Here is a 24,731-nt window from a genome sequence, read left to right on the forward strand (position 1 = left end):
TAATAGAAATCTTTTGGTATAAGATAAAACCAATTCTCAAATCCTTAGTAACTAGAGAAGCACATGAAATATTGAGCAAGTAACCATTTTATCATGCATTGGGAAGAGTAAATCTAGCCAATGCAATATGGTGGCAGTTCATCCCTATAACCAGAATTGCACCCTCAATACTATCTTATGCTTCAATTCATGAACATAAGAAACCCTTGTGATATATTTTCTAATTAAAACCCATAAGTGGTGATCAACCACTTATCTTCATAACAAGACCCAACCATGATGAGGGTAATATCTACTCTTGATATTACATGGTGTATCAAAATATAATAGCAGTGCTAACCTTGAAATAGGGTTATTATAAACCTTACAAGACCCTAACAAATAAGTGTTCACATAAAATAATGCAGGTGACAACATTCTCAAATAGGAGATTAAAACCCTAGAGATATTTTAGCACATGAAATTATGCTATCCCAATCACTCTCTTATTTGAAACTCATAAATAAACATTACTTTGGAATTGTTTCTTGCAAGATAAAATCAAATAAAACTCTATATATCATTAAGTAAGATCAACAATCATTGGAAAAGTAATTTGGATATTTCCAAGGGCAATATTCAAACCAATGCATATATGGTTATTCAATTCAAATCCTAATAGTAATTAATAAATCTATGCTCTAGTATTCCTATTGAATTTTATAACACACCACAATAATCTTTAAAGTATTTGCAGTGCCTTGTACTAATAATTGTATGGTTCAAATAAGCAAGACCTGCAAAATAGAAAGGAAATCAAATTATAATTCAAAACAGAATTATAAAACAGAAAAAGAAAACAAATAAAAGAAAAAGAGAGGAGAAGAGGCTTACCTGGCCATGAAGCAACGCAGCAGCCCAGCACAAGCCCATTGGCACGGCCCAGTCCATCATCAGAATCCGGTCCACGTACCGTTTCACCGTGGATAAAGACGAGACGAAGGTCATCGTCTTCGTCTTCTCCACTGCACGCCCAGGAGGTCGACACCGCGACGAGGAGGGACACGTCCCGCGGTCGCCGCCGCCGACGCTGACCGCCAGCACACACCGAAACCCGTATAAAAGGCGCAGAAGCTTCCCATTTCTCTCCCTTCGTCTCAAACGACCAGAATCTTGAAACCCTAGCTCGCCGGCCATCCTATCGCGCCGCCGATTGGGGCCGCCCGAAGCTCAATGGTGAAGCCCTGGAGGTGCGCCTCGACTTCTACTCCATCTGGGAGGAAGATGGCGTCCAGGGAAGCCTCCGTTCCGGCGAATTTGGCCATCTTCTCCGACTACCGCCGCCGCGGCCATGGACGATATCGTCGCCGTCCGGCCATTTCCGCCTCGCCTGAGCATCTCTGCGCAACAAGGGTGAGCTCACGCGTCTCTCAAGCCCCATATTTGGCCCAGCATGCACCGTAGCCTGCCGCCGCCGTAGTCCGTCGTGCGCCGCCGCTGTTTATGCTCGCCGGAGATACTCCGGTAACCAATAGGGAGCGGCGCCACCACCCTTTGGCTCAGCACAGCACCGCGCATCTACCCCGCTGCTCTGGATGGGCGCGGGAGCCCCGAATTGCCGGCAACGTCGGCAACTGGCCGTCGGCCAAGAGCTCCCTGGCCACGCCAGCAATTTTGACCAGTCCACGCTGATGTGGCGTCTGACCTGGCCATTGGCCCACCGGTCAGTGTCCCTGCGGGTAATCTGGCCGGGTACGATTAGCATTTCTGTTGTTTTATTTCAAATCCATTAATTGCTGAAACTTTGACAAATTGTAGAAAATCCAATATAGTTCAGAAAAATAAGTATAAGATATCAAAATTCTTATAAAGATAAACCCTATCCAATAAAAATATAAAATGAAATTTTAAATTTTAATAAAAATTCGATTATTCAATATTTGTTATTTAAACCTTTAATTTAAATTCTAAATTCAATCAAAATTCAATAATTAGTAAAAAAATTCCAAAAGTAAATAAAAACCAGTAAATAAATAAAGAAAACATTAAAACTAATTTTCTTCATTTGTTATTTTGTTAAATCTTTATTAGAGAGATTTAAACCCTGATTAATAATTACCCTAATTATTAATTATTTTAAAAATGATAAATGTCAAATTAAATATTATTTTTATTTAGAAGTTATTAATAACTTCAAATTCAAAATGAAGTTATTAATCATAGAACTCCATGATAAATAGTAAACCCTAGGTCCATAAGAAAGAAAACTAGGAACTCATCATTTCATGTGAAATCCTAAAACCCTAATGCCATTTAGAACCTAGTTCCATTATTACATGTGAACCTTAATTTAATTCTAACCTAAACCCTAGGTTAGAACATGTGATCATGTTACTCCATTACCATAGAGCCATAATTAGCAACTAAAGACATAACTATGTCCACATAAACTGTAGAACCCTATCACTAGCAAATTAGTATTCCATGTATGCATATCACTAAACCCAGTTGATCAAGTAGGATCAACCAAGTTTAAACCCTAGCTTCTACTGTCAAAACCATCATCCTTATTCATCCATGTTTAGCATCACACCACTGTGATGAACCCAAATAGCATCTAGGCCCAATATTTATCATTACATAACCATAGTCCACTGAACCCTACAAATACTTCATAATTATGAACCATCCTATTCAGGAGTCAATTACTCCTTACTTAATAGAACCAACAGTAAAACCTAGATCACTACAACCCTAATTGATATACTTCTTATTATTTAAGAAGTATGTTCTTCAAAAGTTATTCTTTTGAAGAAAATAGGGAATCATCACCAACCCTGCTTATAAGGACCTATAAACCCTAGCCAGCTATCACTAGCAAGATAAACCAACCTTGACAACAACCATGTTTAATGAATTGCTTAGGATGCCTAGGCATAACTCCACCTACTATTGATGAATCCAACCTTGTTTGGATCCATATAATATCTACTACTTACTCCAGAAACCAATTAGAATCATAGAAAACCATAGAACCCCACAAACCTAATTATCATACTTGTTCCTCATCAAAGAACATGTTCTTCAAAAGTTATTCTTTTGAAATATATAATAAGTAATCATCAACCATGCACTATAGAACTTAAAATTGACAAGCTGCTCTTTACTTATTATACAACTACTATTCACAGGTGTGCATGATTATTACTATGCATTGTACCATCTGCTTATGATTCTCAAACCACACAAACCTGAATAAGAACCTTGTCTGTGAATCACTCTAAAAATGCAACACACCCTGAATTAATCATTACAACTCACTAATCCTAAATCATCGGGGTTAGGACACGCTTAGAGCGATTGCATCTCATACTTATGCATTATGCATCTTTGCCAATCTTTTAAACATCGTCCTTACCGGACGATGATGCTATTTCAGAATTTGGAGTTATTACGCATCGAAGACCTTGTCTGCATAATCTTGCAGCCAAGAAAGGCAAGTTCATCACTTGCTCATGTCATTTGTGTATCTCTATCAAATTACTTGCAAAGTATTATGGTTATCACTATTGCATAAAAATCAAAACCACTACTTTCATAACTATGAATATGACTATGTGGTGGGCAATGGAACCATGGATTGTGTTGATATGGTGGAGGTTCCATTGCACGGGCTTATATCCATCTAGGATTAAACAACAAATGTCGCCAGTGATTCTTGTGCCGTAATATCCGTGTTAACCATAAGATCCGGAGTGGGACGGAGTAGTCAAAAGTGTTTCCACCTCTCGTTCATCAACGGATGCGCTTTACCGTAGACACTTGTATCTGTCAGGGCAAGCGGTGGGCTGGGGAAGCCTTAAGTCCCCACGGCATAGTCCGTAGACACTTGTCGCTCGAAGTGCAAGCGGTGGGCTGGGGAAGCCTAAAGTCCCCACGGTATTGCGGTCTATGATGGGTTGCAGCTACCGGCGAAGGAGTTTGGTTAACGAGTCCCAAACTGTTGTCGTGGTCGGGGTCCATCCTTAAGTGGTATAAGAGGACCGACGAGGACCCAGGGTCGGGGTATGCAACAAAGGGTGGGTGTTCGAGGTAGCGGAGGAACATGATTGGCTAGACCTTATACCGAGCCTCACACCAAAGGAAGCGTGGACGAGAACTAGACTCGGTTGGCACCAAGGTTAAGATCTCTTATGGGTAAAGCAACACACCTCTGCAGAGTGTAAAGAACCGTGACCTGTCACTCCCTGTTCCGGGATATGGAACTGCGAACGCGGCCGGAAAGGAGCTCCATGAAGTTCTAGTAAACCGGTGAAGGCTGACGGACATAGTTCTTCTGAATAAAAGCAACCTTTTGAAGAAATGGTTATGAAAACTTGCATTGGTATTAGACTTTCTGGTCTAATGCTGTAGCTAGTGCATTAAACACCTCTTTCCTATAATGAACTTGTTGAGTACGCTCGTACTCATCCCACTCTTAAATCCCCTGCTTAGATATGGAGGCCACGATGGAGGATCTACAGTGCAACTCGAAGACCGAGGAGTTAACAACAACTTCAAGAGACAGGACCATGTCAGAGGAGTCAGATACCACGTCCAACAAGGAGAAAACCTAGTTTAGCCATAGAAAGGAACTAGCTTCCTAAACCTAGCTCCTATTTAGCTAGAATCTATTCATAGCCCCTACAGCTAGTCAAATACTCTACAAATAGAGTTCGTGATAGGATTAGACTACGAGTCGTTCTTCTGGAGTTTATTTACAGATTTACCTCATTGTAAAGTAGGAGGCTGTGATGATCTTATGTAATAGAGTCAATGTTGTAATTCTATAGACATGCCTTGGACCCGCATATGTTTCTGTTGTACCACTCTGAGCGATATAATACTAGTGGAACGGTGTTTCATTGGTGTTATATCAGACTTGCATACTACACCATGCAGTGGTATGCCGGGTCACCACATATCAAGAGGCTCTCGAGTGAGTAACTCGACAGTATCCTTCGGAGAGATCAAACCTTTGCATCCTTGCATCCCTGCATCATCTTTCTTGGTTGTTATTTGTATCTTATCCATGTGATGTTTTAGAGACAAGCTCTAGCTCATCACGAATGGTTTTTGCACGGGCAACTTGTTGCATTTTTAAGGTTGAAGGTTTTACCGGTATGTCTTTTTTAGATAGGTCAAACCTTTCATAATTTGTTTATATCCTCCCTTATTGGACTATGGTGGTCCCTGCATGATCTTGTAGAGCTTTTTCCTAGCTACAAAACGAGCCCAAGATCATCAAAATCGGAGTCCGGATGCTAAAGTTATGCCCGTTTCAGTTTGATGTTTTTGCCTGTTTTCAGGGGGCGGATAATCCGGCCTAAGTTGGGCGGGGTGGGGGGGGGGGGGGGGATTATCCGGCCCCCGAAATACCCGGCCCAAAAACAAATCCGGCCAAATATCCAGCCCCCATCCAGGGGCATCTTTTTTCTGGTCCTTAGCCGTTTTTCGGGGGCCAGATTTTTTCCAGTAATCCGTCCCGGATAATCTGGCCGGGGAAGATCTAAACGGTCATACTTTGTGGGGACCTATAAAAGGTCCCCTTCTTCCTCCTTGGGCTGGTTACTACTCACATTCTCTCTCCTCCATTATTGTTCTTGAGTAGCTTGCTCTATCTCTCAATCCCTCCATGATTCTTACCCCCATTTGAGGGAAAAGAGAGAGGAGATCTAGATCTACATTTCCACCAATCAATATCCTCTCTAAGTGAGGGGAACACACTAGATCTAGATCTTGGAGTTCTTTGTGTTCTCCTATTTGTTTTTTCTCTCTTATTCCCCCAATAGCTTTTGTAGCTTTGTTGGAATTCGAGAGAGAAGAATTTGAGCATCTTTGTGGTGTTCTTGCCATTGCATTTGGTGCATCGTTTGAGCTTTCCACGAAGATTCGTGGTGGTGAAAGCAAGAAGGTTGTTTCTCTTGGGTTCTTGGAACCCTAGATGGATTCTAGGCCTTTGTGGTGATTTGTTGGGAGCCTCCAATTAAGTTGTGGATGTGTGCCCCAACCTTTGTGTAAGGCCCGGTTTCCGCCTCGAAGGAAATCCCTTAGTGGAACCGTGACCTAGGTCTTTGTGGCGGGGTCGCCGGAGAATAAGGTGGGCACCTTCGTAGCGCTCGGTGTGTGGTGTGACTACTGCATCTTGGGGTGAGACCTTTTTGGCATTGGTGTGCATCGAGCAACCACATCTCAAGGTGAGGCCATTTGTGGCGTTCGGGAGCACTAAGCCACCGCACCTCTCCAATGGAGATTAGCGATCGCAAGAGTGTGAACTTCGGGATAAATCATCGTCTCCCGCGTGCCTCGGTTGTCTCTATACCTGAGCTCTTTACTTATGCACTTTACTTTGTGATAACCATCGTGCTTGAAGTTATATATCTTACTATCACATAGTTGATTGTATTGCTTAGCATAAGTTGTTGGTGCACATAGGGGAACCATAGTATATAGGCTTTGGGCTTGACAAAGTAAACGCTAGTTTTATTCCGCATTTGTTAAGCCCATCTCGTAAAAGTTTTAAACCGCATATTCACAATATTAAGTTTTTAGTTTTCCGTTCTATGATACACTCTTCATTAATTAATGTATTAGATTTTTACCAAACAGCATGCATGATAGCATTTAAGCCTATTGTGGCTAGTCTTGTGGAAGGGAGGGAGTAGTAGTAATAAGGAGATGACGATGTGCAGTTAGTGCTTAGGTTTTCATTAATCCATTCAAATCATAGAACCCCCATAATTCTAACGTGGAAAGTTTTGCCAAAGAATTTGATCGTGTCCCCCCTCGAATTCAAATAACACGTGAATCTTATGCATGACTGATCAAACAACAGGCAGAGAGCAAGATGATGCATTGCATCCAGCTGGGTCACCATAATTTGGATTCGTGCCAACAAAAACTGTACGGGACGGAGATCTCTCCAACGGCCACCGATTCTCATGGTCGACCATAACGTGCTGAAGAAACTAACAGTATTCTGTACGATGGCATTACACATGGGTACAGTTTGCGAGAGAAAATGCCAAGAACCATGTTGTTCGCGCGGTACTATTTCAGCATTTTAGAAAGCAAAGTTTGAACAGCCCTCACATGCATATGACTACTCATGATGCACCCCATATCACCCATCGCTTTTCTTGCAAGATGACGTGGCAGTACGTATATATGTACGTATACGTCGTCGTACTCATTTCATTTTTTGCAAACATTGTTGTTGGTCTCGTAAAAAGATCGAGATACACTATACACTGATGATTATCGATCACCTCTCGCAAGGTGAGCTAGCTAGGGACGGGAGCTAGCACGTACGTATATACGCGCGCATGCGGCCGGCCTTAATAATCAGCAGATGACGCACGAGTTTGGGTTCTCCTCCATGCTCATGTTCCGGACGTAGTAGTACTGCGGCGGCACGTACGGTGGCTGGTATGCTGCCGGCGGCTGCGGCGGCCGGTATTGGTTCATCATGTAGTCGGCGTTGAACATGTACGGTGGGGGCATCTGGTGCTGCAACGGCATGTGATGCGGGAACACCGCGACGGGCTTCTTCTGATCGCCACCGGCGCCGTCGTCCTTCTTGGCCTCGTCCTTCTTCCCGTCGCCCTCCTCTTTCTTGTCACCTTCCTTCTTGTCGCCGTCGCCTTCCTTCTTCTTGCCTTCGCCCTCCTCCTTCTTGGCGTCGCCATCCTTCTTGCCGCCGTCCCCCTCCCCCTTCTTCTCGCCGTCTTCCTTCTTGGCCGCCCCGTCGCCGTCCTTCTTGGCCTCCTCCTTCTTCTCCTCCTTCTTCTCGGGCTCCTTGGCCGGGCCGACGGACTCGATGTAGGCCGCCCAGCCCTTGCGCAGCTTGCTCACCACGTCCACCGGGTCCATGGTCCCGATCACCGTCATCTTGCGCGACGCCAGGTCCATGGTTATGGCGTCGATGCCTGACAGAACGATAGAACAGAGCATGATGATGAAACAACATAAAACAGAGTCGCCTTGGATCAGTCAGTGAGCCACTTGGAGATGGGTTCATCTTGAAGCAGTGTCGGTGGATCGGTGGGTACGTACCGACTAGCACGGAGACGGCCTTCATGGCCTTCTGCTTGTCCTTGTTGTCATGCAGATCCAGCTTCACTACAACCTTCTGCAGAAGAGGAAACATGCCCCATGGTTAGCCACGAACAGAGGAAGGCAGTTCGATGCAGGCAATGTATGACTGACACTTTAACCCAACACTTGAAGTGTAGAGAGAGAAAAGGAAAAGCGTTCCCTGATTCTAAAGCAAGATCCTCGAGAGAACCACAGACAATCAACATTCATATGTTCTCTACATGGAATCAGGATCTGAAGCTCTCAGAATAAGCATCAGGAACTCACCTTCGACATGCCTGCTGCCGCGCCTCGACTGACTCTCAGAAGAGAATTGCAGAATGGGGTGATCAGAAAGAAGATGAAATGGATAGGCGAGAATATATAGCTTGCTAGGGTAGTGGGTTTGAGAATGGCGATCACAGCTAGCAGTGCCAAGGTTAGGCGAGCGACGACTCGAGAGAGGCAGGCAGAGGGAATTGTTGAGCGGGAGGCCGATGGAGCGTGGTCCTAAATACTAGCGGCCGGCGAGAGAAGAGACGAGACGTTCGCGCGCGCGTGCCACTTTCTAGGTAGCGTTGGTGCGAAGCGCAGTGCGTAGTGGAGGTGGGTCTGGACCCAAACTCTACTACTTATGTCTGTGAAGTGGATGTATGGCAATGGCAATGGCAAGTCAGTTTCTCTGCCACCATCTCTCCCGAAACCGGCTTCGTACGTCTCCGCCTTTTTTCTGTTTGTGGCCGTGTGCGCGACTAGTAAAACAGAGTGCGAGTGGAGGCGATCGATCGGGTGAGGAGGAACTGGTGGGAATCAATCCTGCCTAAGCCGCTGGGCTGCCTGCTCCGATCGGGCACGGGGAAGGGCCAAGCAATGCAGTCCACGTCTGTCCCACGCAGCAGTACGCCCTAATCATCGAAACCTTTTTTATCCTTTTTTGAGACCCCTCGATCTGTGTTACAGCTGTAGTATCTGAACTTATGCACTAACTCAACACCACACTCACACCACACACACGCACACCACTAGTGCACAAGTTAGATTCTAGAACTATACACACAGCACACATAATTTGGGTGTCCCTAGGAGCTAGTAGTTGTGGCACATATGTGTGGAGGGGATTTTATTTGGGACCCAGAGCCCCGGTGAGACATCCCAAAAATTCGGCCACAACGGGACTCGAACCTGGGATGGGTTGGATGGCCACTGCCAACACCAACCATCGAGCTATTGCTCGTTCTCTCGAAACCTTTTTTATCCGATACCTGGCTGGCTGAATTCTACGGCAACAATGTTACTCCCTCCATTCCATTCCATGAAACATGTCAAAGATTTGTTCAAATTTAGATGTATATCTAAATTTTAACAAATCTTCGAAATGTTTCGTAGTACATGATATGGAACTGTTTTACAGGTTGAAGATTATTGAAAGTTTCCAGCTGTGTCTCTCAAAGGGCGCCCGAAGTTCCTATTGGGCGCGCCCTAAATGGGATCCAGGTTCGGCGCGGCCCAATAACGTGTTAGGCGCTCCCAGATTGTACCCGATTAACTTGGGCGTTGTGGAAGCGTCTGATAAGTGCAGCGGCTTCGGTTGAAGCCACGTAGGATACCAATAACCGGGTACCAGATGCCTGCGGCCTAACACTTTCGTCATGCCACATTGTCCATCCTCTTGCTCGCGGCCGCTCCCACCCCGCGAAATCACCGTCACTGTCCATGTACCAACCGTTTCTCATCTACGTCTACCGTGTGACCCATGTTGCCCCTCTCTCTTATCGGTTGTCTACTCCACAAAGAACGCACGGCGACCTCGCGAACCACCTTGCATGCAATGTGTTCGGTTCTCTACCTGTATCGGATTTTGCCTCTCTCGCCGTCATTTAGTTGATTGATTTGCTTTGCTTTTTGATTCACATAGTAGGGATAGAGACAATGAGATGATGATGAATCAGTTCATGGAAGAGGAAGCTATTGTCGTCGTCGATGAAGACGAGCACTTCAAAATTCCTGCCACTCTACTACAATGGGAACCGGGTGAGCTGAACACCGCTCCCTAACGGGAGGTTTCAAAGTCTGGGAGAAAGAAATTGAAACCAAGCAGATGATGGAGGGTCATGACATGATATACACCAGCTATTTCGCTGATGAACCGACATCTACCCTAAGAAGTCGTTTGGAAGCCAGGCTTTCATTTCATTTGTATCATTTTAAAATGAATACATGTATTCATTTCATTTACATTATAATTTCAGAAATAGACACTTGTTTGGTTGCCACAGGAATTGCAAATGACAGCAGAATTCAATATTGAATGTGTAGAGGCTTCCGTAGAGAATTGCAAATGACAGGTTTCAGCTTGGAATCATGTTTACCCATGGAGTAATTTTGCTGGAATTCCTAAATGAAATGACAACACAATTCTGTGGCAACCAAACAGCCCACCTATGGAATTTCAAAATGAATTCCAGGATTCCAGGGCCAAATGATGGATATCAAACGACCTCTAAGGAATTCTCACCGGCAATTTAGGATGAAAAGGGAGTTGTTCATGACACGGGTGTATAGCATGAGAGAGCAAGAAAACTACTTCCTGATTAAGAAAGATTGCACTGGAACTCCTGGGTTCTCCTCTATTTACAGATGCACTCATGCAATGAAGATGCTTGCATTGGTATCTTGGAGATGCAAAGATGAGTACCTAAGCATGAATGGGTCCACAATCATTGAATCCATGCACGAATTCTGCTGGGTAGTTGTGCGAAAGTTTGGGATAGACTATTTGAGAGGGCCAAATGAAGAAGATGCTACTTATATCATGGGACACATGAAGCAAGATGATTTCTTGGATGTTCGGAAGCATTGTTGCATGCAATGGTCATGAAAGAACTGTTCGTTTGCTTGGCAATATTTATACAAAAAGCATCATAGATATTACAGTATGGTATTTGAAGTCAGAATTTATGAGCTCTGAATTTAGACGTATCATGAAATGGTCATGGAAGAACTATCCATTTGCTTGGCGAGGTTTGTACAAAGGACATCATGAGTATTACACTATGGTATTTTAAGCGGTGGGTGATTATGACCTCTAAATTTGGAAGCATTTGTTGAATGCAAAGGTCACTGACGAAATATCCGTTTGCTAGGCAAGGTTTATGCAAAGGGCATCATAGATTTTACATGTTGGTATTTGAAACTATTGAGGACTATGACCTCTGAATTTGGAAAAGAACTGTTCCTACAATAATATCAACGTGCTGGAGCAGTTTTCGGTGTTTGCTGGACTTGCTCAAGGCCATGCTGCACCTACAACTATGAGATCAATGACCACAAACATATTAAAGGTTGCTACCTAGCTGATATGATCTATTCAAGATGGTCGATATCAGCGAGCCTCTATGTCAATTAAGTCTCACTTTGCTTGGAGGTAGGAGAGTTGCAGAAAGTATGTCGAGCAGACATTTGGTGTATTACAATCTGGATTTTCTATTGCCAGGTACCCTACTCTTACTTGGTATCAAGAGGATATGTGAAAGATCATGTATGTTTGTGTGATTATGCACAACATGAACATCCAGAGAGAGTGCAAGATTCCAGGAATGGATGATCGTCCGTATGGGTCCTCTTGCCGCTATTGCCTACAGATGTTGTTGGTTTTCTTGTTATGTATGCAAAAATTCGTGACGTAGATGCTCATACGTAACTGCAAAATAATTCCACAGAGCATATGTGGAAACTCAAAGGAGATGCCACCTGAAGAAATTGAACTTAATTTTATTTGAACTGTATGAATTATTTTATTTTTATGTACTGCAAAACTTTTTATTATGAGGTAAACTATTTAACTATTTATTTGTATGGTAAGAGCATCTCCAACAGACGCTGCAAAAATCGGCGCGCTATACCTAGATTCCACCGCGCTGTAAACAGATAGCGCGCGCTGAGGTGAAAGTTGGCCCGCCGGAAGCGGCATTTTGCGGGCTCGTGCTCGTGCGGAAAAAGTGCTCCTCCGCCGGGCGCGCCATTATGCAGCGCGCGGCGCGGCGCGAACGTCTATTTCGACCGTTTTTGTTTCAAAATAAATCAAACAAAAGACGAAAATTAAACTGAAACTACCAAATATATTAGAAGTTCGGGGATGATACAAAATACATTTTATTTGAAACTACTCTATCCTACTCCGAATCCCAGTGGTAGTCGGACGAGTGGCTGCTCGGATTCGTCTCGGACACAGGCGTTGAAGTCCACTCGAAGGAGGAGGAGGAGGAGAGAATGATGGTGGACGGCCCTGCGCCGTTTTTCTTCTCCTCCTCCCTCCTCGCCGCCTTCTCGGCCCTCGCCGCCTTCCTCGCCGCGGACTCCGCCCGGCGCTTCTCGCGACTCGGCTTTTTCTTCGCCGCTGCCACCTTCTACTCCTCCTTCTGCGTGAAAAACTCCTCCATCGCGGTGACGTCTTCGGGAAACTGGCGCGCCCACTCGAGGCGGAGGCGTTCGTCGCGCTCGGTGATGAGGAGCCGCTGCTCGAGCTCCCGTTGGCGGCGCTGCTGCTCGTGCGTGATGGCCGGTGATGGCGGCGCGAGCTGCTCCGCCTGCTCCCACGTCCAGACGTCGTGGAAGTTCATCTGCCGGCGGGAGCGGCCAAGACGCCAGGCGACGGCGTCGTATGCCCGTGCCACCTCGTGCGCCGTGTCGAATGTCCCGAGACGGATGCGCTCCTCGCCGGAGCGGATCTCCGCGTCGAAGCGGCCGCTTGGCCGCGCCCGAATGCCGCGGTAGCCGGAGGCGGAGCGGCGGCGCGGAGGCATCTTGCCGGAGACGGAGGCGGAGCGGCGGCGCGGGAGGCAGAGCGGTGGGGAGAGGGAGAGAGAGAGAGAGAGAGAGAGAGGCGGAGCGACACGCGGAAGCTTCAGACGGTTGGCGTGTACCGTTTATAGCGCACGGCAACCCACGCGACAATTTTCCCGCGCGGAATAGCGCAAACGCGCGGGCGCGATAAAGTTTTTAGCGCGCGCGCCTTTTTCCCGCGTCCGCTGGAGGTTCGCTCGGACGCCCGCGCGCGTCAAAATGGCGATTTTTTTGCCGCGCGTCTTTTGCAGCCTCTGTTGGAGATGCTGTTAGAAATGCTCTGAGCATGGTTAAAACTGAAAAGAAAAATAGTAATTGGATCGGCCGTTTGGAGAAGCCGGCTAGATAGAGATGCTCCGGCCGTTTGGCGAACACGGCTACTACCTCCATCTCAAACTATATCAAGTTTTTTTTTTTTTTTTTTTTTTTTGCGGAAACAAGAAGACGAATTACACCGGAGATATAACAGAAAAAACTATATCAAGTTAAACCAGGTTTTTACCAAATCATTAACATGTAAAATACAAAATCAATATAATTAGATAGATAATGAAATATATTTTTATATTGTATCTATAAAATAGCATATTTGTACAAGTATGCTTCTTAAAATTTAATCAAACTTTACTTAGTTTGGCTTTTTTATTTAAAAGGTTTCAATCTTTGAGATGGAGGTAGTAGCTCCAAAACATGAACATGCCCCGACGACTCCATTCGACCAATCCGATGTATTTGTCTACGGCGTTTGAGGACACAACTTAAGATGCTCTTATCTCAGAAGGGGTCCGGCCGGGCAATGCCTGCTTCTACGGCTCTGCCTGCACCATGATTCAGGTAACGCAGGTATTGCGTTCGTTGTAAACCTCCAACTCAAACTTGTTTTGAGGAAGAGAACCAATCAATGAGCCCGGCCCTTCTTTGTTGTCACTGTCATTTGTTCAGGGATCATGACGTACATGCCACACCTGTCTTAGTTTATTTATTATTTAAATTGATCAATAATACTAGTATATCATGGTCACCATTCAGCTGTTAATTATTGGACCTGATATCAGAATCAGGTGACACCACACCGAGCTCTGATAAACGATCCAAGTACAGGAATTGTAGCTAGTGTAACTGAGACGACTGTAACGATCGGTTAAAGCCGCATTGAGGAACCCAAATTGACCATGCAGATGCATGAAGGGGTTTCGTACGGACAGCTCTTTTCGTAATTAACACCAACTGTTTTTTTAAGGCCGCCCAATTCATGTCACGTATTCTCGGTAGTTGCAAACTTGAAGCACACATCTGATTACAAAATCGAATCTAGATATATCATCTTTCGCTGGGTCCGTTGATTGCTGAGGTGTAACATGCGTGATCAAGAGTTCCTTTTAGCCAAAAAGAGTTGTTTTGTTTTCTAGATGCTAAAAGAATATAGGAATAATTATATTTTTGGTTTTAAAAAAAAGGAATAATTATATTTTTGTTGTACGGCTACAGAGGAATTGATACCACCTGCGCACCACTATAGCCGTGCGCCAACGGTAAATAAACGAAAATGATAGAAATATCTAAACTCAAAATCCTCCGAGATGACCACGTCTCATGTGTTATACTTGTTAGGTAAAACTATAAAATATGAATTTCTATTAATTTTTGTAAAATGGCGCCATCTTGATCGGTAAACTGGTTCCGGATTTTGATCTCCGATGAAATTTTTTATATAAAAATGTATTTACAGAAAAAATTACATCGATTTCAATAAGGAAAACAGAGTCTTCAAACATTTAAAAAGGGGAAGAAAGAGTTTCCCGAAAAGTTACATCCTATACTACGGTGGTTTAACGATTTTTTTAGAATCGGCAAAATCAAAAAGTAAAACAGTAGAGTTTTTGGACGTTTTAAAAAAACTTGCCATTTTTTTTTTGAAAAGAGGCAAACCTTCTGCCGCCGCACTACCAGATTGGTGTGCCGACGGTAACCTTCACTATTAGTAGCCAGCACACCTTCTTCTTCTCTTTCACTTCTTCTCCTCCTCTTCCCCTTCTCTAGCTTCTCTCGTGCTTCTCTTCCCCGTCTTCTCTTGATCTTCCACTTCTCTCTCTTCTTCCCCTCCTCCTTTCTCTCCCTTCCTTCGGCCACCACCTCTCCAGGCTACTCCCTCAGGCGACCACCTCCTCCACCTCCCTCCAGCGTGCTACTCCACGGCCACAACGACGACGACCACGACCACGGTGGAAGACCTCCGATGGCAACGACGACAACCAGATATCAATGCATGTCGATCTAGTTGTAGATCTAGATCTAGATCGAACTTTGTTTGAATTCTAAAAAATGTTTCGTATGCATTATTTTCACTACCGTCCACGCACTATGTAAAGCGTTATTGCTGGCGTGTTACCACCGGCGAGCGCTGGTGCGCCGGGAATAGGTATTTTCCTCGTAGTGAGGAGTCATGTGGGGTGGAGATGACCTCCGGTGCCAGACACACTATTGAAACGTGCCAAGAATTCCACTAGGGACTTACCAAGAATGGTACATTTTTGGAAGGATCCATATATAAACTTTTAATCGAACCCATTGAACCAGTTTTAAATAATAGATCTATTTAGAAGATGAAGATATAACACCACTGAAACTAAGGTGTTTGCGTGGTACCTTCGTCGTGATGTTATACTTACTAAAGACAACCTTGCAAAACGCAACTAGCAACGATGTACGAAATGTGTTTTCTGTCACGAAGAGACAATAAAGCACCTTTTTTTAGTGTCGGTTCGCTATGTCTATATGGTCAATCATTCAGACAGGTTCTACCTTATACCCCAATACAGTGTTGCTAATATTTTTGGCAACTTGCTAAATGGGGTGGATCCTAGGTTCAAGATTCTTATTAGAGTGGGAACGATAGCCGTTATATGGTCGATTTGGCTATGTAAAAGTGATAAGGTTTGTAATGATAAAAAATCTTCTCTTATGCAGGTCATGTACCGTTGTACGGCTGTGTTCCGTTTATGGTCGTTGTTTCAACGTTTGGTATCTACACGAATGGAGAATACGGTTAAGGAGTTTATTACCCAACATGGGTGGCTGCATAATCGTAGCATTACAGCTTCTATGGAGTAATTAACTCCTCATACATTTAAGAGTTTTTGTAATTTTATTTCTAGAATATAGTACTTCGTTGTATGGTTATGTGCATCTTAGTTACGCAGAAGATAGATTAAGTAATAAAACACCTTTTATCGAAAAGAAATGTGCCCGGACCGAAAAAAACTCTAGGACAGCGGTTAAGAAAACGGTTTAGGGAAAGCAGAGATGCTCTAATCATCCCTTCCTCTCCAACCTGGTCTGGCCCTGTTCCGGATACAAAAGTTTGCCTGGCCCTGTGCACCTAGGCCTGCACCATGATTCAGTATTTCAGCTAGCGCAGGTGTTGCGTTCGTTGCGAACTTCAAACAGGTTTTGAGGAAGAAAGGTAATCAATGAGTCCGCCCGTTATTGCTGCCGCTGTCATTTCTTCAGGGATCATGACGTACATGCCACACCCGTTTTACTTTATTTATTTGATCAATAATAGTTTTGCTTTTCATGGTCATCATTCAGCTGATATCAGAATCAGGTGACACCGCACCGTGCTCTGATCAAAGAAGTACTCCTACAGGAGTCGTAACTTGCATTTAAGATTTGTGTAACTGTCGGTAGAAGCCGCATTCACGAACCCAGATTGAACATGCAGATGCATGAAGGGGTTTCGTATGGGCTGTTTTTTTCGTAATTAATTAACACCAGGTTTTTTTTAATGCCGACGGTTCATATATGTCACGTATGCTCGGCAGTTGCAAACTTGAAGCACACATCTGATTACAAAATCGAATCTAGATCATCTTTCGCTGGGTCCCCTGATTGCTGAGGTGTAGCGCTCGTGATCCGGAGTTCCTTTCACAGCCAAAAAGTTGTTTTGTTTTCTAGATGCTAAAAGAATATAGGAAAAACTATATATTTTTTTGTACTGGAAACTTTGATATGTGGTGCAGGTTCAACACTGGACTTTGGCTATAATCATCTACCTTTAGCATGCTCATATGCAATACCGGATACTTTGAGCCTTTTTTTTTTGATAAAGGGAATATATTAATATCGAAGGATACCAATTACACTCAGTCTCTGCAACAACGCAATGCTCTAAAACATTACGGATGCACACAGGCAAAAAAGTGAAAGAGAAAACTAAGAAATGAAAATCCCGCTACAGCATCACAGCCCTAGCAACAGTAATACAACCACCACAAAGACAACACTTGAAAATCAGACTCTTCAAAAGGGACACCTCCAAGAAGGGAACAGTGCACCAGCGCCACCGTCGCCCGATCAAAGATCTTAGGTTTTCACCCTGAAGATAGTCTTCGCTCTCAAAACAAAGCCTTCAACAAGGACATTGCCAGACACAACCAGTTAAGGCCAGACATTGGGTTTTCACCCTGAAAGGTAAGACTCCGAACTTCACATGTGCTACCGCCCCCACTTTCATACCACTGTTGCTAAGTCCGGAACACCAAGCAAGCCCCTGAATAGCGCAAAGACTTGTACCTCCATAGCTAGTCCTCCAATCCGACCTTCATGTTTTCTTTTCTTCTGACTTTACCATGGATCAGCTGTCATTTGGTGTCAACACAGAAAAGAGTTTCGCGCTGCTCCCTCCAGATCAATCGGTCAAAATAAAAGCATGGGTGCGCACGACCGAATACCACCGATCCAGTAAACTCCAGGCAATAAAAGCACTATTACACTTGCCGGCGGCGCCTCCGGAACTCAACACACCGGCCAGATCGCGAGTCCAGGCTTTCGGTAGGTCTTCCTCTTCACGCAAGAGAGACCCTAGGACTGCCGCCTTTATTCAGGTCGGACCCTCATGTCGGCGACCATCCCGTGCTGGCTACTCCAACCCTCCACCAGCGACATCAGCCGTCGCCGGGAAATGTTATATAATTACGTAAGTTCACGAGGAACAAAAAAAAGCCTTTCGCATACTCTGAATTGTGAGATCTTGTAAATACGTACGAGGAACAAAATGTTCCATTCACGTTTTCTGAACTGTAGTGCTTGAAAAATATCAGAGCTTACTTTTATTTATAAGTAATCTAACGTTCAACCTCAGAACCTTTTTAGAAATTTCGAACTGAAGGGCCTTGTTCACCTCTAAGTGGGTTTTGGTGTGGCCGACTAGTGGTTGGCGGACGAATAGTGTTCATGAGCTATTTATATGACATGATATTTTTTTCCACTAAAATGAAGTACTGATGGTCAAAGAGCAGCCATGAAAGAAATGAAACTATGGTGGTGTATTTTAATTTATCAAAAAAAAAGCAAGATAAGCTCAAAAGGTATGCTGAAACGGTCCATCGGTTTTTGTTCAGAAATCAGTTCGGAATGTCTATTAGAAAGTTCTGGACATATCTGGAACCCACATGGAATTGATCCAACTCCTTCGGCTGTCTAGACCTCCACATGTGTAAACCCCGAGAGTTTGAATAAGTCGGGTGAAGGGGTAATCCACTGAATATTTTTACAAGGAAATGAAAGAGAAGATCTAAATCTATCATTCCACCAAGACAAATTTGATTCTTTCTTGTGTTCATCGTGATCCTATCATTCTCAGGTTTAAAGAAAATAATAGGATCACGCTGAAAGGTTCCAAAGTTTTTGATTTGCTCCGTAAATTTTTTTAAGGCTTAAAGATCTACAAATAATGAAAGATCTCATAATTTCTTGGGCGAGACTACGGAAATTTTGGAACTTGGGTACTTCTAAACCTGATTAAATTTAGTCCGAGACTAGGTTACGTATTTCCCCTGACCTCTATGTTACAGAAATTAATGTGCGGGTGAGTTATCTTTCACTACACCATGGACCAAACAAGAGGGCAGAGAACTGCCGGTAAAAGTCCACCTAAGCAGGCAATTTAACTGCCAGGAAAAAATAACTGCCGGCACAAGTAGGAGAGGGCAGACTTGCTGCCGGTATAGATGGAGGAGCACCGGCAAGCAAACTGCCAGCAAGTGTCAAAACATATGGCGGCCCATATTCTGCCGGTACAACTTGATCCCGGCCCATCAACTGCCGGTACATCTGTGGCGAGGGGGGAGCGAAATAAGCCCGCGCACATTAGCGAGTTTGCGCGGGGAGCGAAACTTTGGCGAAAAAGGACCGCGCTCAGCCCATCTCTCTGTAACTAGTAGGTGGAAAAATCACAAATCCCTAAATCCCCAATCTCTCTGGCCCTCACGCTGCCGCCACCTCTCCCCGCCGCCGCGCTCGCTCGAGCTCGCGCGCCGCAACCGCAACCACCTCTCCTCCGCTCGTCGCTCCCGCCGCCGCGCCGCACCGTTGTAGAACCGTCAAACCTCATCCTCCCAATGGCCGCCGAACTCTGCATCCTGTGTTGACCCTGTCCGCGTCCGTCCGGCACTTCCCGTCCACGTCCGGCGCCGGGCTCCTGCGCCGGAAAAGAACTCGCAGCCACCAGGAGGAGGTCGCCGCAGCCAGAAGGGAGCTCGCTGCCGGCTTCTCGAATCGTCCCCAACCTTGTCTCTCCGTGCCTGAGAAGTCTATTGTGCTGCCCGCTTCCACCATCCAAGAGAATCCTAACAAGAACTGCATCTGCTACTCACCACGGTTCCTGAACCTGTAGTCGACCAGCGCATCAAGGTGAGACCAGCCCCTCTTTTCAGTTATTTTCTACAGTTTTCTTATTGCTAAATCATGAATAAATCATGTGATGTTCTCACTGTGCTGTAACAAATATACGTGATTGCTAAGTTAAGTCAATACTGAAATGTGCGGTGTAGTAGTCTTGTATACAGTTTTTTTCGTCAGTCTTGACTGATTGCTAAGCTGAGTGTGGCAGCAGATGGTCTTGTCGTTGATCAGTGGCGGCGCCAGAAAATAGATGTTGGGTATTCATTGTAAAAAAGACAGGATTAGGAGCTTGCATAGTTGGGTTTAGGGAATTCGATCTGATAGTGCTAGGTTAGTACGCCAAATAGCTAATTTATTAGTCTACTAGTCTACTAACAGCTAGTGCTAGAGCTGAAGAAGGGAAGACTCAAGAGCACCTGGTCGGCCGCTGTGTTTACTTTCATTATTTTTATCGGCTTCAAATTAAATATGTTTGTTCTAATATTATTGCATCTTCTTTTCAGGAAAAAGAATGGCAAGGGAAGAAGGGTCAAGCGAGGAGGCTCGCACATACGATGATGTACGTGAGGAACAAGTGGCAAGAAACACTGAGAAAATGAAGAGTTTGGGGCTTGCTGTTATTTCTAGTGAGATGAAAGCATCAAAGAAGGCTGCTGGAAAACCAAAGAAGAAGGTGATGAAAAATGACTTGATGTTTTGCGTTTTTGTTTTGTTCCTCTATGCTGAAACTTCTGTTGTCATTTTCATTTCCAGAGAGCTTTAGAAGTAGCTATTCCAGAATCCACTCGAGTGCTTAGATCTCAATCAGTTATGCACGAGTCTGATAATGAAGAAGATGTTGATAATGAACAAGAGCTAGAAGAGAATGAAGGTAACAAAATAACAATTTTGACTCCTTAGTTCTTACTCATGTTCTTGTAAACGGAATGGCTCTTGTTGCTGCAACCAAATAATTGTTGTAACTGACTGATCCTTTACTATATGCAAGAGCTGGGTTTGGATGATCAACAGAAGAAGAAAAAGGATGGCCGGAAGCGCACTAGAATGCACACTGTCTATAACAGGGGCAACCAACCACCAGTTCCAGTGTCTTTTAATGAAAAAGGACAACCAAATGGGGACAATGCCTCAGAATTTAGCAATTTCATTGCTACGCTTGTCAAAACACATATCCCTCTTGGACATGAGGACTGGAGACTTGTTCCAGTAGAAAAGAAGAATGCATTATTGACAACCTTAAGGGTATGTTGTAGTTGTTCTAGCATGTAGTTTGCTTCCTTGTTATGTAGTAGTCTAATAGTTCCAATACATCCATTTCAGAAATACTATGTTGTTGACGACAAGCTCAAGGACTATGTCATGGGAACTTCTCATAAGAAATGGCGAGATTTCAAGGTGGATTTGAAGAAGAAGTTTTTTAAGCCTGAAAAAACTGATGAAGAAATCTTAACTCTTAGGGTTGAGGACAATAGAGTAAGCTATGATGATTGTGTCTGGCTTATCAAATTTTGGAGAAGTGAAGAAGCTGAGGTAATGTTTTTATAACCTATATTTCACATGTTGTATTTTGGTTCAGGTTTGGATAATTTATATATTGCTTCTGTTGTCATAGAAACGAAGTGAACAAGGAAAAAAGAATCGAAGTTCTCAAAAGGTATTGCATACATCTGGAAGCAAGAGTCATGCTCGTGTTGCCGCTGAAATGGTAACTTTATGCTCCCTTTATTTCTGAACTTAGCACAATTTGTGAATGTGATGCTGACTAGGATTATTTCTATACTTGATGTAGCACAAGGAGAAAGGATATGCTCCTCGCAGAGATGAAGTGTTTGTCCGAACACACATAAGCAAAAGAGATGAAACTACTATGACTGCAGAAACATCAAAAGTAATTGTATGTACTTCTGATATTTCTTTAAGTTCGTTTAAATAACATCTGATATTTCTTTCAGTTTGCGTAGTATATTATCCTATTCTTATTGTGTTAATGCTTATTGTAGAAGGACATAGATACTGCGATTGAAGAGCACCCCGAGCTGTTAGAAAAATCCATTCAGCAAGGTGACATCTTGTCACATGTACTGGGGAAAGAGAGAAATGGGTATGTTAGGTGCGTAGGACTAGGACCAACTGCGGGCTCTCTTGGTATACCAGGAGCTCAAAAGCTTAAATCTACAAAGCTCCAAATGGCGGAGCTAGAGGCTGAGAAAGCTTGGCGAACTAATGAAGCTCTAATGGATCACATGGATGATTTTAAAGAAGATACCAAAGCTCAGATGGATGCCTTGATGGCCGAAATGGCTGAAATGAGAAGCATGTTATCACAATCTATTGCTGGAAACAAGAACTTTATGCATACTTCTGCAATTCAACCTGAAGCAAGTGTGGGAGAATATTCTACCTCTGACCAATCTGTTCATGATGTTGATAGCATTGGTGAGGAAGAAGTTATGATGCAAGAGTTGAGGGAAGCACAACAACAATATGAAAAGAAGAGAGCAGAAGCAGCACAACCGATTAGGAAGAAGAAGGAAGGAGCCCAACGACTAAACAATGAAGCAGAACTACAGAAGAGAAAGGAGGTTGAACTACTGCACAAGAAGAAAGAAGAGGCCCTAATGCAAAAGAATAACGAACAAGACATGCAAAAGAAGAGGGAAATTGAGTCGAAGAAGAAACAAGAAGACCTGATGCAAAAGAAGAAGGAACAAGACATGCAAAAGAAGAGGGAAGCTGACCTGAAGAAGAAGAAGGAAGCAACAGTTACACAAAAGAATCATCAGGTGACTTAGGCCTTTCCTGCTTCGGTTTCTTAGTTTTCTAGGAAAGCAAATAATTGATACTGCTTAGTTCTTACTCCTGTTTCACAATTTTTTCAGAAAGGAAATGAAGTGATTTTGTTCAATGTTTATCGTGATCATACTACACCAGTGGCAAAAGCTACCATTCTAGCAACTGACAGGAAGAAGATCGTAGGGGGTCGTGAGCTTGGCACTGAATGTTGTGAAGTTGTTGTCAACTACATCATCAAAAGAGATGCCATATTGCCTCGTCCCATTGGCGATGTGACGACCATGGGACAAGCTCAAGGAAGAACTATTGCATGGCTCTATAAACATGTAGGATTATTTTGCTTTATTCACATTCCAAATAGCCAAATATTGTCTCAAGTTTCTAACGAAGCTTTTCATATGCAGCTGGAGGTTGACAAGTCCAAGATGAAGCAAGCCTCGCCGCCACAAGAAAATGAACTCCCAAGAGGTAATAAAATATTGTCTAAGTTAACCATGGTGCCTGTTACGATTATATACATGTCTAATTAAACGAATTTTCCTTTACGTAATTGAAGTTGTTGTGTTGTATTAATATCAGTCAGTAGTATTTCAGTCGTGCTGAATACACAAGGTAAGACCAAAACCTGGGTATACTACGTACAGTCCAGATCATCCAAACAAGCTTGCTTGGCAGCTATAAGTGTGTTGTTTGCTAGTCTGGTTCCCAATCTCAGACTTGCCCTACATTCATGCTCATGTACTTTACTTATCCAAATCAGGGCGTCGTAGTAGCCTTTATTATGTCTTTGTTGAACCTGGTAATAATGCACTATATTCCGATTTCAGAAATAAGAAGAAAAAAAGATTAAGACGGCTAAGTCGAAAAGTTGTCAGAGCAAATAGATAACTGTGTACTGTAACTGAATTTGTGATAGCAAGCTGTAGCCAGCCGTAGAAACACAATGGAATTGCGGTTCATATTTCCAGCCATATACAAAACCTACGATGCACTCCACCTATCCATATATCTCAATCGATAGTTTATACAGCAAAGCCTGAAGCCTCAAATCATGGCATCCACAAACCTTTGAAGCAATTGCACTATACTACAGAGTACCAGGTGCAGAAACTATTACACATGGACTAAACCAATCGTAAAATCATAAGTCCAATGGAGGTCATTAAAGTGGACTGGACAACTAACATATATACTTAACTGAGCAAATAGACGTTGAAAATTTTGCTGAACTTACGTTGACCTGATCTTCATGCGGGCAGAGCTCTGAGGCACGGGTGCACGGCTACACCCGGATAAGAAAATGCAAAACAGAGCAGGGCGTCTCTGCTGCTGCAAATCAAAATCCAGCCCTGGGTGACAACAGAGAGTGCTTAACGGGCATGATCTGGTGGCAGTCGATTGCCGTCGCGGTCAAACTTGCGGATGATCTTGTAGGCCGGACCGACTCGACGTGACCAGGCCCTCCTATCCGCTGGTGTTACATGCCTTCTAGTGTCGCTGGTGCTCAGCGATTACCATGTTTTTTTCCTGAATTTGGTGTAGTTACCTTCTTGTAATATTGAAAGGCTTTCAGTTTTGCTGTGGAGCAAGCTCCAGATTTGTCACATGGCATAGGACTATAATCGAAACTCACACTGAAACTTCATCAGTTAGCTCATAAAGGAAAACCGCTGTAGTGGAAGATGTAGGTCTGACATGATCAACAAAAATACCTTGTCTTCATGTTGTCTTCGACTAACTTTCATGTGCTTAATTAAAGATTGTTATTAACTCTCATCTCTCACTTTGTTTTGTTCAGTTTAATTAACAGCAGAAGAGGTTGATCATCATCAGGGCAAGAAATAACTAGGATTTCCATGGACTAGATGCATGCCCAACCACTGTCTTGGACTTATTTATGCACTATTCGTTGTCTTAGGAACAAACATATGTATTGTCATTGTCTTAGAAACAAACCTATTCACTGTTGTTGTTCACTTTGTTGTCGATGGGCGAACTATTTATGGTTTTGTGCACCTCATGAAGTATGACCTATGGATTGACCATGCTTTATGAAGAATGTGACTTTTTGATCATATCTCACTTCTGCAAGATATATTATTATTATGTTTGTCAAAGTTTGATTGAATTGTGTGTTTGAGTTGACATACTGCCAAACAGGGGAGCTAGGAGTGTGGGGGTTGAACCAGTTCAGCATGCCAAGGCAGTCAGACTGCCAGGAATATGATCTCAGGGCAGGCCCACTGCCGGGACAACTTGACTATTCAATGGCAATTAGACTGCCGGGAGATGTCCAACCTGCCGGGACAACTTGTGCC

At 43.8% G+C, this 24,731-nt stretch overlaps 3 protein-coding genes across 3 annotated transcripts; 1 reads left to right on the forward strand and 2 right to left on the reverse strand.

Annotated features, from left to right (window-relative positions):
- Positions 1-7,170: 7,170 nt before the first annotated feature.
- LOC127297260 (uncharacterized) lies at positions 7,171-8,689 on the reverse strand. Its single transcript, XM_051327554.2, has 3 exons — positions 8,383-8,689; positions 8,074-8,149; positions 7,171-7,946 (listed from the first exon to the last, which is right to left on the reverse strand). Exons 1-3 carry the CDS (start codon positions 8,389-8,391, stop codon positions 7,363-7,365), a joined length of 669 nt encoding a protein of 222 aa, XP_051183514.1. The 5' UTR covers positions 8,392-8,689; the 3' UTR covers positions 7,171-7,362.
- Positions 8,690-12,500: 3,811 nt separating this feature from the next.
- Positions 12,501-12,896, reverse strand: LOC127348100 (ethylene-responsive transcription factor 5-like). Its single transcript, XM_051374200.1, has one exon. The coding sequence runs from the start codon at positions 12,894-12,896 to the stop codon at positions 12,501-12,503; it is 396 nt and encodes a 131-aa protein (XP_051230160.1).
- A 6,332-nt stretch (positions 12,897-19,228) lies between these two features.
- LOC127348101 (uncharacterized) lies at positions 19,229-24,428 on the forward strand. The gene is made up of 11 exons (XM_071818351.1): positions 19,229-19,629; positions 20,124-20,293; positions 20,374-20,491; positions 20,609-20,862; positions 20,941-21,150; positions 21,233-21,325; positions 21,410-21,514; positions 21,621-22,403; positions 22,500-22,739; positions 22,818-22,881; positions 24,212-24,428. The coding sequence occupies exons 2-11, from the start codon at positions 20,132-20,134 to the stop codon at positions 24,214-24,216; spliced, it is 2,034 nt and encodes a 677-aa protein (XP_071674452.1). The 5' UTR covers positions 19,229-19,629; positions 20,124-20,131; the 3' UTR covers positions 24,217-24,428.
- Positions 24,429-24,731: the final 303 nt, after the last annotated feature.

The sequence above is a fragment of the Lolium perenne genome, chromosome 4 (assembly GCF_019359855.2).
Source record: "Lolium perenne isolate Kyuss_39 chromosome 4, Kyuss_2.0, whole genome shotgun sequence".
Lineage (NCBI taxonomy): Eukaryota > Viridiplantae > Streptophyta > Magnoliopsida > Poales > Poaceae > Lolium > Lolium perenne.

Bases quoted from the DNA above. Each gene is read 5' to 3' on its own strand.
- LOC127348101 (XM_071818351.1), top strand. From the start codon at position 20,132: ATGGCAAGGGAAGAAGGGTCAAGCGAGGAGGCTCGCACATACGATGAT. The intron at 20,863-20,940 runs GTATGTTGTAGT...CATCCATTTCAG, and splicing joins CATTATTGACAACCTTAAGG to AAATACTATGTTGTTGACGA. The intron at 21,326-21,409 runs GTAACTTTATGC...TACTTGATGTAG, and splicing joins CTCGTGTTGCCGCTGAAATG to CACAAGGAGAAAGGATATGC.
- LOC127348100 (XM_051374200.1), bottom strand. From the start codon at position 12,896: ATGCCTCCGCGCCGCCGCTCCGCCTCCGGCTACCGCGGCATTCGGGCG.
- LOC127297260 (XM_051327554.2), bottom strand. The intron at 7,947-8,073 runs GTACGTACCCAC...TCGTTCTGTCAG, and splicing joins GGCCGTCTCCGTGCTAGTCG to GCATCGACGCCATAACCATG.